Source organism: Aythya marila (assembly GCF_965140915.1).
Source record: "Aythya marila genome assembly, chromosome: 20".
NCBI lineage: Eukaryota > Metazoa > Chordata > Aves > Anseriformes > Anatidae > Aythya > Aythya marila.
Window position 1 is genome coordinate 11,107,109 of NC_139061.1, and position 22,087 is coordinate 11,129,195.

Here is a 22,087-nt window from a genome sequence, read left to right on the forward strand (position 1 = left end):
AAACCTTCTTCACGTGGGGGTACCCCCAAAGCCCCTGTCTGCCAGGTGAATTTTAATGCTGCTAATGCTGCTACCATTTTATATGGTGCCTATTAGGGGGTTAATGCAAAAGAAGGCAGACCATTTTTCTTCTTCAGATGTCTTCACTGAAAGACCTGGTAAGAACTTTGCCAAGCAATGCTTCAGTTGTCACTTGCTTTCCATGTTGTTTTTTCCTGTGTGCTCTGTTTTTTTCTGAGTCATCTGTGCAGAACAGTACTTCTGGAAACTGTTAGCAGCAGGTATTTAACATAGAAGCTTTGGTTCTCAAAGCATGGGCCTTAATCCATTGACCTTTACCAAAAAAAAAAAAAAAGGCAGGTCTGTCAGTGACATCATCAACCTGTAGAAATGGAGTGTGCCTGACCATCAAGTTCTGATGAGCCCGCTGTACTCAGTGTAGAGAGGGGGATCTGAACAAGATGCATCTCTGACTGCTTTCCTTACCACGAGCCTTAAACCAAAATCACAGAGCAAAGACAATGAACATACAGAAATTGCATTTGCATTCAGATTGGAACTGCAGTCGGACTAACAGAAGTTTTGAACTAAGTGCGTATTTTCAAAGACAGCTTATATATGTACTGCTGTAAAATAGGCAAGTGGAAGAGCCACTTTGACTGATCACTTTCCCTCCGTGTTGTTAACGCTTAGAACTAGTTATCCCATGCCAGCCCAGGCATATGGGGACGTGTTAAAACATACAGTCCTAGCTGGCAGAGGAGGACAGCTGCAATGCCAGTGCAGGTTTATTTGCCTCACTTGGATCAGCTTTCCCAGAACACTTTGTGCCTGTCCAGGGTGGAACTGACTGGCCAGGTGCGTCACCACTCTGCTTTGTGGCAGTTTCTTAGAAAAAGGAGAATTGGATAACAGATGTGAAATGTGACAGCCTTTGTTGTTGTTCATTGAGAAGACTGTTTCGGCAACAGGTGCGGGTGCATACACAGCAAGATTTTTGTTGTTTGCACAAGACGACAGACACTTGGCAGTCCTGCCATAGCACCTAGCTACCAGACTGGGACTTGTACAGCCACGCTGTGGCACACATCCTGCTCTTGAGACGTTTCCCATTTTCCAGGTGGCTCTAAATGCCGTAGAGGAATAAATACTAGAGATAAAAGTTTCAAAAGCACTCTGGTGAGTTATGTTCTTCATTCAGTAAGATTTAGAAAAAGAAAATGAAGAGCCTAATTCACTTATATGCTTTTGAAAATTCTACTCAAGATTCAGATCATTACACTTGAAAGAGTACCCAGAGCCCAGGGTGGGTTTTGTTATTTGTGCTAAGTTTCTAGTGACAGTGAAGATAGATGAGAATTTACAACAGGGAATGTGACTTACTAATTCTCACAGGAATAAAGCTTTTGGTTATATCCATGAGGCTAGCCTTCATTCTAAATCGTGTCCTTTGTAGATTACGCTACACGCCAAACAGTTTACTTATTCCTTTGTTACTTATTATATTAATGTTCAGAATCACTTTAAATGTTTCTGCATGAGGCCTGTCATAGTTTGTTTGAATCCTGAGCTTCTTTAGGACTAAAGGACTGAGGTCACCCCTAGATTATGCTGTGACTTACAGAGGTTTATTTATCTACTTAGAGGTGGTCACAAATGAAACTTGCTTAGAAGGTAAGAGCAACAAATAGAGATTCCGATGTAACAGTGTGGACTCCCATTGTCCTCCTTTGCAGCAGAAAGCAGATGGACATTAGTCTTGGTGAGTCAGGATGGAACTCAGAGACCTCCACTGCACTTCCCCCAAGGAGGTCACCTCCTTGCATTTCTTTCCTGTCTGGAAAATGGTCTTCTGCCTCGTGGTCAGCTGGAACCACCACTTTGGTCCCAACAGGGCAAGGTACTGCCTTTTCTGATGAGCTGCTTGTAGTAGGGCTGATCTTACCATCTTTGCAACAGCAAATTGCCCCACAGAGTCCGGGCATTATTATAAAGCAGCTGGAAATCAAAGTGGGAGGCAAAATAACTCCATTTAGTCCAATCTGATTCTTACAAAGATTGTCCATAAAAATTGTGTATACCTTCATTGCTTCATTGAGCATTCCACTGGAATCTGCTGTTGTATCAAAACATGATGCATTGGTATCAGTCCCAGACAATAGGGACTGAGACTCCAAGAGTCTGGGATATACTTGCTGTCAGAGGCTTGGATTACTGAGGAAGCTGGTGCCCAGCTCCCATGGAGTACAAGAAAAAGTTGTATTTTAAGTGCACAGAAAAGTTGTGTATCTCTAAACCACCATCTATTTATGACTCTAGTGTTTTTTTCCCTCACCCCTTCCCAACGCTGAAAATTTTATTTTAGGACTTAATATGCCAAAGGTCCAAAGTACTTAGTTTGTTGTGCTCTGTTAGTATTTGGTAGCTGAATGAATGTATGGGATCATTACTTTCTCTAGGGTAAGGTATTTCCAAAGCTTCGAAAACGAAACAGCAACAAATCAGTGGACCTAGAAGAAATGCCAACTGAAGACACTTCTACAGACTATGTGTTCAGAATTATCTATCCAGGACACAAGCATGATAACAGTAAGTGCCTTTGTTCTTCTTTGTTTAAAAACAGACAAAAACAACCAACCAAACAACAACAAAAACCAAACACAGCTAAGAAAATCTTGAAGTAATATCCTGGGAAATAACTGAAGGTAGCAGACAAGCTGTTTGGGGGTGGAGGGAAGTGGAGCGGTGTTGGGGAAATCTACCACAAAGTTTCATTGGTTGATAATTGTGATCAACAGGTACAGCTTACTGTAGGTTTCCTTAACAAAGTGAAATTTCTTCATGGAAATGGAGTGGAGGTGGGAGATACTACGTCTGCTCTGTGTTTTGCAGAGGAAGTTTTCAAAATACTCCCCTGGGCTTGCAAACTGAGACCAAAACCAAAAAGATTGTTTTACTATCCAGGAGCAGTTTTGCTCCTTAAGTGAGGATATTTTTTTATTGGCCATGCTGCTTGCTCATAATATTGCTATTAGGAAAAACAAACAAGCAAAACATAAACTCAACTCTTAAAGTACCCCCAAGAACTCCCTGGGCTGAGTTTTCCTGGCTTGGAAGCAAGAACTTAACAATGGATAAATAAATGCCCTTCTGAGGAAACTAAATGAATTCCCAAGCACCAAACCACCTCATGTCATCAGTGAATACAAACTCCTTACATGCAAGAAAGCTTTTGAGCTAGTTCTCAAACAGTACATTCAGTTTTATTCCCCATGGCAAAGAAGCAAGAATTTCCCAGGAAAATAAGACCTTAAAGTTTACAGGGAATTTGGATTTATTATTTATATTGGGACTGCAGCTGAGAAAGCAGAAATCTCAATTGTGACCCCTCTGTACCCTAGGGGACTGAACCACAGTAGTGGTTATGCTTTATTAGGGCCTCTGAATTTGCGCAGGTAAGTTCATGCACCCGCACACCAGCAAAAGCATGTTCTCCCTTTGCGTGAATCAAAGGGACTGCAGATTCTGTGGGCACAATCAGCACAGACCTGCTTGTTGAGTGCAAGGCAGAGAGAGCGGGCTCCTGCCTCAGGCTTCCTTAGAGACTGGCCCATACCTTGCACGTTTGGTGTGCCAGGCAGAGCTGGGGAGCAGACTGCGTGCTGCCCGGATGCATCTGACATGGGTATGAGAGTGGAAAGGAGGCCCCAGTATTGATTTGGCATGGTGAAGGAGGTGAACTAGTTGGAGCCTTGAATTCCCATGGAATTTGGCTAAGGAGCATACTCACCTACTGCAGGCTGGCATTGGGACCTTCCTTCACTGCCATGATCTGTGTGTTCTCGGGGAACAGCCTATGCACAATCAGAAGCTGGCCTGTGTTTGGTGGAGCATGCTTTTCTTTGTAAGAACCTCATTTTTCATGCTCACTCACACAGGAGCTTGTGCCCTCAGAAAGAGGGCAGGATTCAAATCCTTTGTCTTTGCTGAACATGTCCTTTTGAGCTTTCCCGCAGAATCAAGTTCTCTCTTCTTATGCTCCTCTTTCACTATTTTCTTTGAGCAGTAACTATTAACTACCACCACTTAGCTGCCAGCCGCTCTGCCTCTGTTGACGATGACGAGGAGGAGGAAGATAAGCTACACGCAATGCTATCAATGATCTGCTCTCGGAACCTCACAGCTCCTAATAGGATGAAAGGTTTTTATCCTCCTCCCCCTGTGTCCCAGAGCTCTATTGCAGCTCGTTCCACTGATGCGTACAACAGTGTTGGCATTATTACAGGGCAAAACATTTCACTTGTGCCATGAGACCTGGAGATTAAGTTGATTGTGGTGAGGCTGGGAATATGCTCACAACCTATGGGAAGGGGAAACAGCAGCATCTTCCATCTCCTTTGAGCATCTGTGCTGCTAAACAAACAAATCTTCTTTACTTCCAGAGGCCTCCTGCCCCACCTTCATAAAAACTGAATACTAGAGCATGTTGTCACAAGAGAGGGAGGGAGTATAACAGGCCTTTATTTTCTCCCACCATGTCTTGCTCATGTACAGCATAACAGACTGTGGAGGGCAGCCTTATATAGGAGATCAGAGGTGCACAGTTACAGCAGTAACAGTATGGTTTGTGCTGGGCAGAGTCACACATGGAGACTGCCTGTGTAAACAGAATAGGGGGAACAAAAGTGCAGTGAGTTTGAGCCCCAGCGGTTGTACAAGTAGGTGTGCTCCCACCCAAACTCTGGGTAACTCCGTAAGGTAGCAGAAGAGTGCAGAGAAGGTTGGGGTCAAAACCTTTTTGTGGTCAGGTGCTTTCATTCCATCTCTTGCATTTGTAGGCTAGGTGATCAGCTGCAAGACTCTCTACCCTCTCAGAATGTGTCATCTTGTTCTTTTCCTAATACCATTCGTAACAGATGTATAAAATTAGTATTCTCAAGAAGTATAGGTATTTCCAAGCATTCAGGATGTAGTAGTATAGTTCTGGAGACTTGGAAAAGTCCTTGCTTCCTCAAAGGAGGAAGCTGAATGATGTACAAAATCCATTCCCAAGGTCTCCTGCACAGCTAGAATTCTAAAGCTTGCAGTTGTTCAAAGGACAGACAGATGTCATCCCGGCCTGCCCACCAGTTCATGTGAAATCTCTCACTCCTCTAGGCTTACCAGTTACTGAACAGCTTCAATACCACCAGACCTTTGGCCTTGATACCTCTTGAGTGCACATGCCAACTCTGGCATGCTCCTGTTATAATCAAAACAACAGCTTCTCTGTTCTTGCTGATAAACTGCAGTTATCAGCAAGAGAAAAGCTTCTCTGTTATCAGGCTGTAAAGTAGCTGTCACAAGCTGAACATCCGCAGAGGAAGTCGGAAGGAGAGCAGCAGCTTGCAAGTTTGATTCTTGTCTGTATTTTTCATTCATTGTGTTAGCATGAACATGTTTCTTCTGGTGTTTCTGTTCCCTCAGAAAAACACAATATATCTTGAGTTGAGATATGACACTCACACCTTTAAATAGCAGAGTCGTAAGTTTAGTTCTAGATGGATGATTGCCCTGGTCTGGTGGAACCACCTGTAGGAGAGTGCAATTGCCTGCATCTATACAGTGCCTAAGATCTGTTTAGATAGGATATGAATGTTTATTCAGAGAGATTCTCCTGGTAGGTTGCCCTCACATACATCCCAAGGTAGTAACACCTAAAACTGATAAAGTCCAGCCCAAGTTAATAGAGATGTCTTAGAATGTGTGGATGGGAAGGAACTGGTATATGTGGTTACCCTTGAAGAAAGGTGCTGTTTCAGAAAGTCGCTCTGTGTCTTAACTGATCACTTCTGGATATGGGTGATAACAGAAAGGAAGGAGGTCTAACGCTGACGTATGCACGTTAAGAAGCTAATGCTGTGATCAAAAACAATTTAGTCTTTAGTCAGGTCATGGAAATTTTAAGTTATGCTACTAGAATGGCTGTCAGGTAAATTTATTTATTTATTTACTTATTTATATCTTGGTATAATGGTGTAGCTAGGATTAATGTTAATGGTATAGCTAGGGTTATGTCTGCTATTTGAGTAGTGATTCCTGCTGAACTAGATTGGACTTGCTGTTGTCTGTCCAGCAACATCCCTTTTGAATAATGACAACACTGTTGTAGCAGGTTTGCTAGCTATTTGCTTTTACATTTTGCAACATGCTCAACTTCTGCATGTAGCTGAAGTTACAGATAATACTACAATTAAATAAAAGATGCTGTTCACTCTAATTCTTCACTAATTCAGGTACCTTTCATCTGAATATTTAGGTTCTGTGGGGTTCTTTCCTTCTTTCTCTAAATATATATATATAATAACTGAAAAACCCACTTTTCTTGTCTGTAGAGGGGAGGCAAAAAATAATGATCTAAAAATGTTTGCCAAATGGTTTTTATTTGAACCAAATGAGAAGCTGCAATAAATACTGGGTCATTCAGCTCCTTCCTTGAAGAATTAAGGTGAAGAGCATTTTTTCATCACACTTTGTTTTGTGAAGTGAAATACACATGACTGCTTCCGCATGAGCCTGTGCTTTTTCTGTTAACAAATGTTTCTACTCCACTCCTTCCTCACCTATGCCCACTTTCTAATAGGCACTACTAAAATGCTTTATGCTACCTTGATTTAAAATGCATGAGATGGTTTGGAATTGCCCCTACCACCACCCAATAAATGTCTGTTTTAAAAGCACGGCCCAGGGGACTGGATTTTGCTTACAAATGTTAATTCACTGGCATATAGTATTATGGCATTTGCCTTAATTTTAATCATGGGTGAGCTGAAAGGCCAGTTATTTATTATAAAAACAAAAAACCCACAAGCTCAAAGGCCAGCTGGAAAAGCTAAAGAGAGAAGCGAAGCTTTTAAAGGCAACTGGTGATTTTTTGGTGTTGCCTTAATGAAGCTGGTTTAAAAAAAGCAATTAGATTTTGGTGAGCAGGGATAACTCGAGAAGCTGCACTGTACTGTTGGATCACGTTTTCCTGCAGAGAATCCTACTTTACAAACATAACGTTGATGTTAGTAGGACTTGAACTATCCCATGCTAAATAATTTAGGTTCTAGTTGTAAGTAGGGGGAAATATGCATCTTCTAAAAATAACTGAACCAATTTTTATTTCTTTTATGCTCAAACTTCCACTCTAGCTGGACTAGCAGTTACATGGCTGATTCCAGGAACTGCAAAATGAAATTCTAAGACCTGAATTAAAAAGAAGGTCAGGTTAGATTATCTCTTCTAGCTTTAAATAATATTATCATAACATTGCACAATAACCAGTTTTAGTTGTTTCTACAGCACCCTTTTCTCGGTTCTCTTGAAATATGGGCTGGGATGTGCATGGGCAAGAAAGGGGGAAATGGTGAAGGGATTTCACTCAGGTGAATGTGCACAGCATGCTGCGGGTTTAGGTTATGGTGAGAGCAGTATTTCTGAGGTTAACTAAGACAGTGCTCTCCCCTTTTTGCAATCAAGGTTCAAAGCCTGCTGAGAAGTAAAGCATGAAGCCATCAGGATGCACAGAAGGAAGAAAGGGAAAGAAGAAAAAAAATTTGATGGCCTGCTGTTTTTGTTTTTGTTTTTTTGTTTTTTGTTTTCCCTAGACACGAGTGAAGTGATAGAGATGCAAGGTTTTGGGGCAAACTTGCTTTCATGGCAGCTGGAGCATTGTAGCCAAGGCTCCTCATGCGTCTCCTGTTCAACGGGCAGCTCTCCCTATGACATACCCAGCTGCTGCAACTGCATCCACGATAGGTAAGCAAGTTGTCCAGACAGCTTAGGTGGGAAAATTTGTGCCACAGTTGAAAGCAAAGGTATTTTATTGGTTGCAGCACCAGAGACAAAGAATAACAATTTTCAAATAGCTTCTAACATGAAAAGATGGAGTTTTATAGCAAGACACTTAGCTTATTGAAACTAGCCTATTAAACGAATCTCAAGTCACATTTTGGTAGAAAATTTGCAGTTGTTTTTTTTGTTTGTTAGTTTAGTTCAGTGCAATTCAGCTCTGGAAGCATGTTATTTAACAAGTAATTAACAATTATAATGAAGGACAACAACTCATCTAATTTGACAAGGACCTTTACAATGCACCTGAAGCAGTTGTAGCTAAATGCACCAGATTAATCTGTTTGGGGCCAAAATGCTGGTGGGAAAATGCTTTTAAAAGTATAATTTCTAATTATGGTTGTCCCTTAGGTAAATAAATCTTGATGCAGAGAAAGAATCGCTATGTGTAGATCATAGGGATCAGCATAAAGTTCACGATGATTTTTGTCCCTGTGACCTATCGTGTTCCCGATAATGTGTCTCCACAGAACTCCATTAAAGATGCTGTGTGAAAGCATGAAGAGGCAGATAGTTTCCAGAGCCTTTTATGGATGTAAGTGAAGCTTTTTAGATCCAGCCCTTGTGGTATCTGTATGCTTACCTAAAAAACACGTAATAATTGCTTTAGAAAGTAGTCTAAAACCAAATTTATCGTTGCAAGTCAGATCAACTCAGGGCATTAGTGTGGTCGTGACCCAAGTATCACAGCTTCGTAATTCCATTATTTGTAGGATTTAATACAGTTCTGGGAAATTGATCCTTAGTGAAGACAGAACGTAATTTTACACTGCAATGCAGTACTCTACTTGGGTTTCACCTGTCTGTGTAAAATGGATTAATCTTTGGCTCTGTTGCATTTCCTCATTTTTTTATAGTACAAGCACGAGGTTACTTCGTATAGGATTATTAGTGGCAAGTTTAAAATGTCACAACCAGATCTTGAAAAAGGCTGCTGATATTGTGTAGGTTGCTCATTCATGTTTACCTCCTTCCCCAATCCCAGGGCTTGCCTACTGCCGCCATTTGTCAACAGTGCGAACACATCTGTCTGCCCTAGTGAACCACACAATTATCCCACCTGACAAGCCATCCAGTGCTGCAGGAGGTCTGACTAAAGAGGTTTGGAGCAAGTATCAGAAGGACAGAAAAGTAAGTAACAGAATACCTCTGTGATCATTAAACTAACTCCCATACGCTGCTGTGGTGAGCATGGTATCCCTTCGAATGGCCCGCAGGATGTATTAAAGCTTTCTGGTCCTCCCAGGGTGACTTCTCTTTCTAGTGAAAGACAGTTGATTCTTACACTTCTTTATCTTTTGCTTCTTTGATGATGGCAAAGATGTCAATGAACATCAAAGCAACTGATCTCATGATGACTCTAATCTATTAAAAATTAGATTATTTTCATGGGAGACATGACAACTTTTATTAGATTGGATTTGAACTAGAGCACTAAAGGCATGCATCAAGTTGCAAAATCTGTTTAGTGCCTTGTGTGCGTTTCACTGTTCTTTGTACTTGAAATTAAGTGTATATGAGCATGCCTGAGGAAAATAAAGACGCATTACCTTCAATACCTCTTTCTCACAACTGCTGCAGAATTACAAGGAACTGGAATTGCTAAGAAGAGTTTATTATGGTGGGGTACAGCATGAGATTCGAAAGGAAGTCTGGCCATTCTTGTTAGGTCACTACAAATTCGGCATGGCCAAAAAGGAAATGGACAAGGTAAGTACAATTTTCTGGGGATTTGAATTACATTTGCAGAGTAGCCTTTGGTTTTCAAATAGCAAGCGTTAGTCTTTATTACTTTATTAAGGAGAATATTATCCTGTTCTGCAGAATATAAGCTCCTATAACCAGTTCTTTTCCCTGAGTTTGTACCGTATGAACACAAGAGTACTTGAAACCTTATCTGGATTCCTATGAGCTAACTCAACGTCATCGGTAAGTAACAGTAATAACTGACTCCTAAACGAAATGTGCTGTTGGACTCTAAATAAAGCTTGCCATTGAATCTAACAGTCTGTTAAATGAAAAAGATGAGAACAGTCATAACATCAGCACGTATGGGAAACTTCTGTCCTTAACTGAAGCCATCACGGGTAATTTATCATCATTGCCTTCTGGTGATATTTTTGCAGTCATCCATCAGCATCTGGGGGACTTCGAAACATGGCTGTCCTCCAGCCTTCCACTAACTGTTGTATTTTGTGATTTATGACTCCGCAGCTATCTCAAGTGACAAATAGCCTGCAGCTCTTAGCATGAATGCTCTGGTAGCAACTCCAGTCAGCACAGTCCAGAGCCTGGAGCCAACTCACAACTGTGGTTTCTCTTCAGCTCCTGACAAGTGACAGAGTAGTGAAATTACTACATGTCCCTTAACGGCTCGGGGTTCTGTGTCCATCTTTCAATGGAGGAAGCCAGAGATGGCACAAATCTGTTTTATTACTAGAGGAACCAGAGTGGTTAGATCTGGCCATGTGCAGTATACTAGGCTATGTGAGCTGGGATTTCTACTATTCAAGACTCTGTTCCAGCATCTAATTCTTCATGGGCTGATGTCAATAAACCTGTGTCCTGGAATTCATTGCAGGAGCTGTGTTAGAGATGTAATAGAGAAAGAGTTGGGAAGGAAGTATAATGAAATTAGGATTAATCCAGTTATTGCTCCATCAGATTGCATCTGACTACTGTGTGAGGTTTCACAGTCAGTGACATCTATGGTTCTTTCCTGAACAGCATCAAGGCACTGTTGATAGCGTATACAGATGTCTATATGAATCTTTTCTGGCATCTACAGTGATAGTTTGTTCCCCGCAGTAAATACCTAATTGGTCCTTCCTGTGCAACATCTTACTGTTCCAGTCATTGCATTTTACAGTGATTTGTGCTCTAGCAAGAGGACTTCAGGAGCCTTCAGGCTTTTGATTTGATACGTTACATTTGCTTTAGTTCTTCCCTTCTGGCTTCCATTCATTTTTAATGCTGTCTTTCAAGGAGGACCAGCATTTTAGTATCTTATCTGTCTGTCTGCAGGTCGATGAAGACATTGCTCTCCGGTATCAGAAGGTCATGGCTGAGTGGAAGGCCTGTGAGGTCATCGTAAAACAGCGAGAGAAAGAATCACATTCTGCCACATTGGCAAAGTTTTCGTCGGGTAGCAGCATTGACAGCCACGTCCAGCGACTGATACACAGGGACTCCACCATCAGCAATGATGTAAGTACTCCCTTCCCTCTCACTCTGCAGGCGGTGATGCAGAACTGATGCAAGCAGTGCAGGAGGCTTAGCATTGGCACGGGTACAGCACAAGGAAGCAGAGATTTAGGTTACCAGTAGCCACAGCTCTATCAGTCTGGAGCTACTTAAATCCTGTATGGAAACTAAAACTGTAGCCCTTCCACGATACAGCCAAGAGCCGGTCTGTATTTTGGGTAGTCTATAGTTGTTCTGAGCAGGACCTGCCTGAAGACTTTAAGGTTCACCTCATTCTCTCGGTAGTGGAATAGCTATTTATTTATCTTTATTTATAGGTCCTTCACTCAAATCCAGCATAGGAGCAAGACATCACTACTGTTAAAGCGTATTTTTGATTCTCTCCTGTCCCTGATTGAGAGGTTGTGTGTAATTTTATTTTGGGAGAGAGGATCTTTGTGAATCTAAGCTAAGATGCTAAGCAGTAGAAAGGCAGATTGAGTTAACATCTTGGTAAATTAAATAACCAGTAAAGGGGTTTCTTGATTATAGTCACAATTGGACAGGAGAGCTGGCGTTTGTGTTCCAAAAGTGTCTCTGTGTATTCGTTACTTATGCAGACTTCAGTTAGCTAACTAATGGCAAGTGAGAATACAACTTGCAGTAGTTTGAAAAAGTTTTTAGCAAGAGAAGAGGTAAAGTGGTTGCACAGTTAAAAGAATCTGAAGGCCAGTCTTGACTTTAAACAACAGTATCTGAACTCAGTTGTCTGAGGCCAGAGGTAGGTTAGTCCCCTTCAAAGATAACTTAAAAAGAGCAGGTGCTTTTAGAGTTGGTGTTGCAGCTAGGGAAGCTTCACTGCTTTCCAAAGTATTTCTAATTGACGATTGTGAGAGAGGAAGACATCATCTTAGGAGACAGATATAAGATCATAAATTGGTATTATTTTTAGAGAGTTTCAATATAAAGACTGAGTAGTTCTCAATTGTTTGCTTGCAGGGAAACTCCATTAATCAGTGATCTTTTTCACTGCAGCAATGTAGTTATTTGTCTCTTGTGGTTGGAGGTTGGTTTGCTACTTTAATGTTTTCTGCTTCTCTGTTCTCCCCTGCTTTATCTGAATTTTTTTTTATTATTTTTTTTTTACTCCCCCCTTGCCCACACAAAGGTCTTTATATCAGTAGATGAAGCGGATTCAGCAGAACGAGACTCAAAAGGTCAAGATGACCCTACTTTCACTGTGGTGTCTGTCGACACACCAGCAGCAGTAGCTGCTGTAGAGCAACAGTCCGTAGAGTTTGACTCCCCTGACTCTGGGCTGCCATCCTCACGGAACTATTCTGTGGCCTCAGGCATCCTGTCCAGTATTGATGATGGGCAGAGTGTCTCCTTTGAAGATGGGGCTGAAGAAGAAACTAGCACTGACTTGGAAAGGACTGATCCAGATGTACCACATGTGCAGAAAGCCAAGTCAGTTGTACTGCAGTCTCAGGATTCTGTATCAGAAGAGCAGCTGTGTTCCCAGGTGGATTATTTAATGGATGTTGCTTCTGTCTGTGCTGCATCCTACACAGTAGGTCACAACTTATTTATCATAATCTTTTTCTGGCAAAGACTTGTACTGGATTTCAGATAGGATTTAGTGAGAGACAATCCCAAACTAGAACTGCAGGTGGTGGGAAGATAATTGAGGATCTTTGCATCCAAATTATTTCATCTGTATTTTGAGATAGATTATAAGACAGCAATAAAATTTTGGGTCTTTTTAGAGTGAAAATAACATGGTAAAGATCTAGTAGCTAAAAATTTTAAGAGAGAATAAGACACCAATTGTAAGATTTCAGTGTCATTTAATTCAAGCTGAAATCCCCATTTAATCAAATTGAACCACAACCTAAATGAAGATCCAAGACATCACCATGTCTATTAGTGTTACTGTTAACAGATGGAGTTTTTTCTTTCACTCCTCTGTTGGAGTTGCTCATATGGACATAACCCTTTGTAAAGAGGACAGGCTTGGAACATTTGTGAGAGAAACTATGCACCGTTTACTTGGGATTTTTGACAGTAATTGAGTAGTTCAGTGCTCTTGTAAGTCCAAAGCATAATTTTACTATTTCTGGTTTGTTGATTCTTAGACTGAATTTGCACCTGGGAATGCTCTAACTCAGTCTGTACTCACTACTGATGGATATTCTCTTGTTAGTGCCACCTAAGGTAGTCATAAGGTTGGCATCAGCTCTGATCTGTGGAGCGAGGAAAAAAGATAAGAGCTCTGTTTACAGCTACATGCTCCTTGCTGATGATATCTATCTAAACTAAATGTCTGCCTAAAAATGATTTAGCAGCCTGCCTCTCTTTTGACTGAACAGCAGATCTAGCTTAAGCTTTTCTCTTCTAGATAGAATTATTGGACACTGTTGCCTTAAATTTGCACAGAATTGATAAAGATGTCCAGAGATGTGATCGGAATTACTGGTATTTTACTGCTGATAATCTGGAGAAACTCCGCAATGTCATGTGCAGGTAATACAGCCTGTAAGCTGAAATACTTCTCACATAACTGTCATAAACCATGAAGTATAATAATATGAAAATAATAATTGTACAAAAAAAAATCAGTAATGAACTTAAAAGAAGGAATGGTAGTTCCTAGTATGGAAGGTTAGAAAGTACAGATATGATAGGTGGTCCACGTTTGGAACATGGACTTGAGAGAGTCTCCTTTTACCTCAAGAAACAGACGCCATCGTTCACCTTGAACTGTTCTTTTAATGTATTATTAGCTCTGGTTTCCTCCACATGAGGATAATATATCCTTGCTGCAATGGGGTGCTATAAATGGCAATTAATAATTGTGAGGTGCCCAGATACAGTGTTGCAGGACATCTACTAGGTAGACAAGAGGATTATTTAATCCTATTATCACTTGTGCTTTCTTCTTTCTGCAGTTATGTTTGGGAGCACCTAGAAGTTGGTTATGTTCAAGGCATGTGTGACCTCCTGGCTCCTTTGATGGTTATACTTGACAACGGTAGGAAGCATTTTCTTTAGGAATATGTTGGTATCTTTAGGGAGTTCTCTATAAATGCTGTTTTAGAAGAACCATTAATCAAGGTTAGCTCACTAGGAAAAACAAACTTGCAGCTCTTGATCCATATTTTCTCTAAATGTGGCTGTTGAAATGACCAACATTAGTATCTCAGAGGTTCCCTGTTTACTGACCAACTCCAGATTAAATTTTACTACATTTTCTAAGCAGCTGTGTTCCAGCAGTTGCTTATGCTGAAAACTCAACCTTAAGCTGTGTTGTTTAGAAACATAATTAAAATGGTCCAGAGTCGGGTACTGTCTTCTGTTTCACCTTAATACTGATGATGGGGATAGGGAACAGCAAAGGGGAAAAACCTCTTTTTTTTTTTTTTTTTTTTTTTTGGCTTTGCCCTGCTGTACATTACTTTGGTTCAAGGACATCAGAAGACTTGGAACACTAAGTGTTCTGCATTATACCTTGCAGATCAGCTGGCTTACAGCTGCTTCAGCCACTTGATGAAGAGGATGAGCCAGAACTTCCCCAATGGAGGTGCTATGGACACACACTTTGCCAACATGCGGTCCCTAATCCAAGTGAGTCTCTTTGAATTTTATTTGAAAGAAGATGAGATTGTTTCAGAGGCTCAGGACTAGCTTGAAGGGCAAGGACTCCAGTGAATGGGATTCCTAGCTATCTGGTACTTCAGAGCTGTGGAGGATATTTATGCAGCCCCAGAATGATTTTCTGCTTTTTAGGGAACGATATTTGCTGTCACAATAGACTATGCATTAGGGCAGGTCAGCTCATATTAACTTGACAAAACAAATTCCCAAAACTTCTGCGTTCAGTACACCAGCTATCCCATGTAATGACTCACACTTACGGCTCATTCCAGCTTCAGCTGAAGTCAAGGAGAAATCACATTAAAATCCAGTCACATCATAGCTGCACAGACAGTAAGCCTTCACCCTGTCAGTCTGTCAGGGCACCCACACCATCAGCATTTTGCAAATGCATAACAAAAGGGCGGATCTGTGCTAAGCAGCTGCTCAGAATAACCATTGGGTCAGCTGATAAGAAGTAGCAAAGAAGTCTTCACCAGCCTCCAACACCTTTGATTTGGGCTACTTTCAGACAAGATAACGTTTAACATCTGATGTTTTGCATTTCAGATTCTAGACTCAGAGCTTTTTGAATTGATGCACCAGAATGGAGATTACACTCACTTTTACTTCTGCTATCGCTGGTTCCTGCTCGACTTTAAAAGAGGTAATAATGTTCTATGCCTGTAGTTTAGGGTTGTGCAAAACTGAATTGATGTTGTCTGGATGATCAGCAGCTAGGCTCACTAGAGTTCTCAGAGATTAACTACCATTGGAATGATGTTGGCTGGAGAAGGGGAGAGGGAAGGGGAAGATTCATCAAATTCTATTCTTTTCTGCATAAGGCCTGCAAGACATTAATTAGAGGGGGTAAAAAGGTCAATTTGAATAATCAGATGCTCTTGTAATGTTTATTCCCATTCAGAATTGTTGTACGAGGATGTATTTACAGTGTGGGAAGTTATTTGGGCAGCAAAGCACATCTCTTCAGAACATTTTGTCCTTTTCATTGCCTTAGCACTTGTGGAAGTTTATCGAGAGATTATCCGTGATAACAACATGGACTTCACTGATATCATCAAGTTTTTTAATGGTAAGGGACATTTTTAAGAGAGTCATTTTGATAAGAAGGAAGTATTCAGAGTTTGTTGCTTCTCCCGTATTCTGACAAACCACCTGCAATTGTGCAGTGTTCTTGCTGATGTGAAAAGCCCCATTTCAGTTTAAGCTGCACATCTCTTACCCCTTCAATCACATTGCTTTTCATGGAAGTGAAGAGCCCAGATTTTCAAATACTTCATGAAGATCTTACTTGGCACACAAACAGCAGCATTCCTGCTTCCCTCAAAAACAAACAAAAACACAGTAAAGATTCTGGTCTGTCAAGATGTCAAGAGCTACTTTACTCTAGCTATCTTACTTTAGTACAGGCTTCTTTATGTGGAACTATTTAGCCACATTGCTCCAGGTACACAAAGCCCTTCTTAACTGTATTATCACTTGCATCCCAGTCAATCCAGCAATGGTCCCTTCCTGGAAGGCCATCTTTTGATCAAGTTAGGTTCTGTTTCTGCAGCTTTACATTTTTTAGAGTCCAGGAGGGCTGTTCACAGGCATGTGTGGGTGCAGACCTCCCATTCCTGTTCTGTGGTCACAAGGCACTGGGGTTTTCTGGAGCAAGAGAACTGACATCTGAAGGATGAGATCTTCATGCAAGGACCTATAGCACTAAGGGATTCGTTCATTTATTCTACTGTTAATTCTACAAACGTAAAGCCCAGCAATACTTCTGGATTGCTGCTTGTGTTACACTAACTAATCAATGCTAATGTTATAGTGCTATCAATGCTAGGGCACAAAAGTTCCTGTCACTGACAGTTAAGAATGTTTGTCTGTGTCTTTTAGAAATGGCAGAGCATCATAATGCCCAGGAAATACTGAGGATAGCAAGAGACCTTGTCTACAAAGTGCAGACACTGATTGAAAATAAGTGATAACGAACAGACTGTCATTGTGGGCCTTGTTGTGAGCTATTGGATGGAGCATTTCTTGCACTGTAACTTCAAAACGGTGTTTTAATTGCATCTTCCATGTAATGTAATAAATATCTAACAGATTTGTAATACTTTTAAAAATTGAACTTTTCCTTCACAAGATAAGCTTTGTGTTTGATAGTCCTTGTTACACTCAACTTTGTATTTCAAGACGGAATCTTTTTTCATTCTTGTATTTCCCTCTCTCTAGAAGACTGTCTACCTACATATTTGAGATATTAAAAAGGGGGGGGTGACATACTGGAACACTTATATTTTGACTTACTGCACCCTTAATAGCACATTTTGTGCTCTGACAGAGCTTTTCAAGGAGGTAAGCCCTAATCCAGTACTCAAGTGTCACAAGCATTGAACTGGGTCCTTGGAAGAACACAGTTACGGACACAGTTTGTGGACTATGCCTTGAAAGTGGAAGAGAATGCATATGCAGCTCCTGTTACTAAAACATTTGAATTTATATTCACTAGAGTATTTAGCAGCAAGTAAAATAAACAAGGTTACCAACTGAGAAAATAGCCTTATAGTAAATAACATAATTAAGATGAGCAGTGAAGATCTGGCAGCATTGGCTAGAAATGGGAGTTAGCCTTTGCTGACAGCGCATGCTGTTGAGTCTTCATGGCCTACACATGCCAGAAACATGCCCTCACTTTACTTTGCAAACTTACTCTGCAAGTATTCCCAAATGACAAATCTGCCCAATATAGTTCAGGTTAACACAAGTTGAGCACACAGAAACAGTTTCCTTGCTCATGTTAGCAAGTCCCACACTGCATCTGTGTGGAATCCCATGAAGTTCAGTCACTACTTACGGAGCAGACACCACGGAGCCTCACCTCCTCCAGTTTATTCACTGCTCACTACTAGCCTCCTCCTCCCTGCTCTGCAAAGCTTTCTGGGAGGACTTTCCTTGGGATCCTGCAAACACAAACCAGGCACTCACTAACTCAAGCAGGTGTCAGTACTTGCTAGATTAAGCAGTTCAAATTGTTGCACAGGCTCCATTTTGCTGTAGCACTGCGCTGTTTTGTCGAGCCATCCATGCACTCCATGGCAGTTCTGTGCCATTTCTTTCTTGTGCTTGGCTGCATGCTTTAAGTAGCAGCATAGGCTTTAATCCATGCTCTATAGAGATCGAAGGTGACATAGAGTTAGCTGGGGCTCAGCTGTGCAGCTTTAAACAAATCTATTGCCATCTTAGCACTTCATCACACTAGATAACATTTATCATGTATACTCTGAACTACTTTCCCAGGGTAGGTGTTGTTTCTAAATAAAAGTGTATCTCTGTATTAGCATAAGAGATGAAGGGAAGGAGCAGTTTTGTTGCAAATAGGGTTAACTGTAGATTTCATGGATATGTGACCTGTGCTCCTAGAAGTCCTAGTGATTTAGCTTAAGCACTTTAACTATTCCACCCTTGGCTATTAGAACCTCAGTGATTTAGAAGAAGAAGAAAAAAAAAAGAGAGAAAAGAGTGTTTGAATCTGTTTTTTTTTGTTTTTTGTTTTTTTTTTTTAAATAATTCAGAGCACGCAGGGTTACATAGCTTTGTTTCCATTGAACCTCATAGAGAAAACAGTTTTCAACTCTGCTTTTAAGAAGTTTATATTGATTAGATCAGCTCACGTGAGCTTCTAAAATCAGATTTTTAGCAAAATGGGTGTAGGAAATCAAATTACTCTGAAGATTTAAATCCTGAGAGGTGACTCTGCTCTCATTATTGCACAAACAGTGAGCAGTTTCCTCTTGCTTTTTGCACTACATTTGTACTGCCTTTGGGGCCTCATGAGCCGAGCATTACTTGCACATGCAAGAGGGATTTGGTTCTAGAATGAGCATCTGTGATTAGATCTCTTCTTATGATTGCAGGAAAATAAAAAATATGAATAGTAGTCCAAATGGACACAAAGTGCTTTTCAGCTCCATAACCAAGCCCTTAAACTGGTCTCTGAAAATTTGATGGGATGGTAAAGAAAAACACCCAACCCAACCCATCCCTCCCTCCATAGTCACACAGCCTGCGTCACTTCAGTCCTGCCCTCCCAGACCAGGTCATCAGGCCCCTGGTGTAGGCACACGCACCTTCGCTGCTGTTGTGGGATCAAGCCTGTTCTCCACGCTCAGAAGCACCATGGTCACAAAACAAGTGCGAACAGATGAGCCTACATAATGCTGAAAAAGGTACTGTGGAGGAGGCGGGTTAGAAGGAAACCCCCTTTCTACACAGAACAGTGCTAAAATAATCGCAGTGGGAGTTACAGAAGGAAGAAAGTTATGATAAGCTTTACTCCCCTCCCACCACGTGCTCCCACAGTTAGGGTGTGCTCAGGATTAGAAGCCAAGAAGTTGTACTGCAGGCATGCTCACAGCCTGAACTCGTCGTTACCTATAGCTGTGCATCAAACTGTTCTGTAGGCCAGTGCATGGCTGCTGAAAGGTCTCCAAAGCGCTTCAGTTTGTGTGTTTGTCTGTTCACTTGAAAAGTGAAATAGTATTTAAAAAAAATGATGAGCGAAAAAGCCCTCCAATTCACAGAGCCTGAGAAAGTGATGTAAAAAATAAAAACTGCACTATTTTTTTTGTTGGGAATGTACTATACCACTCTACTGTTTAAAAAAAAAAATCCTCTACAAACTTTGTTGTACTTGTTAAAATGTTCTGTCTAATTGTATTTTATGAATATTGTGTATTAACTTATTTTTGTCAAGAGCAGACTATTCTCTTTATTGCTCAATTATTTATGTTTAAATGTAACATATGAATAAATACTGATTGTCAAGGCATTCTGTGGAGCAATTTGGAAATAATTTCTCTCCCTCCAAGGTAATTTCAGAGACAGAACACGGAGCCCTAAGGAGCGGGCTGTCTGGGAAGAGAGCATGATATGTAATTAATGTTTCAATGATCAGCGCGCATGGGTTTTGTACTAAGCAGTAGCTTTAAAGTAAATAGGTCATCACCAAGTAGACCGCTGATGTCCCTTAGATGACTTTAAGCAGAGATTTAAATTACATACAGTGCATGCCTAAGAACACCTATCGTCACATGCTGAGCCTGCTGGCAGTTCAGCTTCAGAGGAGGAGTGGGAACAGAAGTAGGCCTATGACAAGTGTTAAAAAATAAAGTTTCATCCTACATTTTTAGGCCTGATCGTGCTGCAGCTAACATTAAAATCTAGCAGAACTGCTGGGCTTCCAGGATAGATCCTCCTCCAGCACTGCCAGTTCATCCTCCAAACCTATAAAAAATCCTCCTGCTGCTCCTCTTCTAGAGCAGTGACTCTCCCTCTTCCAGAACTTGCTATCTTACTTGCCTTTTCTGTGTGTTTGTTTTTTTTGTTTGTTGTTTTTTTTTTCCTTTTTTTTTTTTCTTTTTTCTGTTACCAGTTTTTGTAGAGAGTTTTTTGCCTTTCCAAGTTTTTAGGTAAGCCTCATTTGTGTTTCTGCAGGAGAGCTCTGCCCAGAGGTGGTTCCTGAAGGGCACTGGAGCATTTCCCTAGTCTACCGGCTGTAAAAACACCCAAGTATAATGGCTCTCTGTACTGGAGAGCATGCAGCCATCCCTCAGCCATTACTCGTGACTGTTAGAGCTCTTAATCATGTATTTATCCTTATAAAAGAGAATAAGCTCTTTACAAGGTGTATCTGGTGCCACCCTGTCCTTTGCCTTCATCTTGTAACGTGGTGGGAGCTTGGACTGGGATGGGAGACGTGCACAGCACAGCTACAACTACACATTTGCTTTCTCTTCTACAGGACCTTCTTTCTTATTACCAACACCCCCCACCCCAATCCCTCAGCATTCTTCTTCTAGCAAGTTCTCAGAAACTTTTGAACGAGGTATTCTACCTTAGACAGCTGTCCCCCAAAGCTCCAGAGTCCCTGCAGCAACATGAATTTATTTCAGCAAGACGCAATGTCCCAGTGAAGTTTCATCACCCCAAAATTCTCACTTCTACCCAGTGCCAGCAGAAAAAATCAAACCAAAAGAAATCTCCCCTGCTTCCTGTCCCCCTTTTCTGCAACCCAGAGACAGCTCTAACAGTGTGCTTGGTTAGGTTTCATGTGTTTCCTCCAGTCTACCACCAATTTTGCCAAACACAACAACTTTGCTGTAAGAGGTGGCACTAAACTCTGAGTGCCAGTCTATTTATTTATTATTCCACGGACTGACTTCCTTCTGCCTTCAGAAGCTCTACCTCACCTTTACAGGTTCATAAAGAAAATACAGCAACAATAATAATAAAAACTCGGCCCCCAAACCACACTGACAGCACTGCTTTGGGTTTGTTTTTTGGAAGGTACCACCTCACCCTCCCAAGCTGTTCCACGCGCTGCCAGAAGCCTTGCTGGGCAGTGAGCGGCGCCTTCTGCTTCACCGCTGCCGCTGGGCGCTGCTCAGGGGCAGAGGGAGGGTAGCAAAGCTGGCGGCTGCTTGAGGATGTGCTCAGCCCAGGGAAGCCCAGGGGCCTTCACTTCCAACCTCCCCAGACCCCCACCTGCCTGGTCCAGGCATCTCCTTGTCTGGATGTTTATGAGGGATCTCCCCCGTGCCTCCTAAATAGCTCAGAAAGAGGAGTCTGAGCAAGTTGGCACTGTGGGGTGGTCAAAGGCTTCATCAATGTTTATGCTCCATAAAACTTTCCAACTTTCCGTCCCTTTTAACGCCCATGTGCCTTTCACTCCGTCAGGCATGGTCCTGATACTGCTGGTAACAGCCTGCCACGTCAGCCTGCCCAGGCACAGCTTTTTTTTTTTTTTTTTTGATGCACGCTTGGACATAACTTTTGCTACAGCTCAGTGACACTTTTAATGACTTTCTAAACCTGCCCCATGCCCACTGTTCTTTGCCCCACCAAGACACAGGTTCCACCACCTTACAACTTACCAGTTGTGTCGTGCAGTCGCATTGAAACGTGCTTCCCGTGTCTCAACCTGAAACTTGCACAGCCACCACCCCAACGCACTCATCCAAGTTTGCTTACTGACCATCACGTAGTGCTCTTGGAAACCTCTGATGGGGGGGTGGAAAAGCCAAACGAACTCTTCAGAAATGTGGAAAGCAGAAAATTTCCTTTGCAGGTGCTGCTCCTCAAGTGTCCCTGCAATTCAACCCATCCGTTTCCACACAGCAATCCTACCCAGCCTGGTGCCTGCCCAGGTGTAGCTGGGGCAGCATCAGAGGCACAGCTGAGCAATCACTGGCAGTAGCACAAGTTTGGGTCCCACCATGTTTGCCCTTTCAGCCTCAAAAGCCATTGTTTCCCTTTCCAGAATGTTTCATAAATCCACTGTAAGGTCTAACCAGACAACTGATTATAAACACTGAGATGAACG

General features: G+C 41.6%; 1 protein-coding gene across 6 annotated transcripts in view; it reads left to right on the forward strand.

The window, feature by feature from the left end:
- The window catches only part of SGSM2 (small G protein signaling modulator 2), a 49,663-nt gene extending 29,399 nt beyond the window's left edge, over positions 1-20,264 (forward strand). For 2 of the 6 annotated variants that reach the window (XM_082776508.1, XM_082776513.1), the window contains 15 exons: positions 1,737-1,900; positions 2,460-2,589; positions 4,067-4,201; positions 7,632-7,782; positions 8,346-8,410; positions 8,861-9,006; positions 9,457-9,585; positions 10,900-11,082; positions 12,227-12,631; positions 13,460-13,584; positions 14,010-14,092; positions 14,576-14,685; positions 15,265-15,361; positions 15,620-15,787; positions 16,600-20,264. In XM_082776508.1, coding sequence (XP_082632634.1) covers positions 1,737-1,900; positions 2,460-2,589; positions 4,067-4,201; positions 7,632-7,782; positions 8,346-8,410; positions 8,861-9,006; positions 9,457-9,585; positions 10,900-11,082; positions 12,227-12,631; positions 13,460-13,584; positions 14,010-14,092; positions 14,576-14,685; positions 15,265-15,361; positions 15,620-15,787; positions 16,600-16,688 — 2,180 coding nt within the window. In that variant the 3' untranslated portion in view covers positions 16,689-20,264. The remainder of the gene's footprint in view (positions 1-1,736; positions 1,901-2,459; positions 2,590-4,066; positions 4,202-7,631; positions 7,783-8,345; positions 8,411-8,860; positions 9,007-9,456; positions 9,586-10,899; positions 11,083-12,226; positions 12,632-13,459; positions 13,585-14,009; positions 14,093-14,575; positions 14,686-15,264; positions 15,362-15,619; positions 15,788-16,599) is intronic. The other 4 variants (XM_082776510.1, XM_082776509.1, XM_082776511.1 and 1 more) reach the window with 4 other exon arrangements.
- The last annotated feature ends 1,823 nt before the right edge of the window (positions 20,265-22,087 follow it).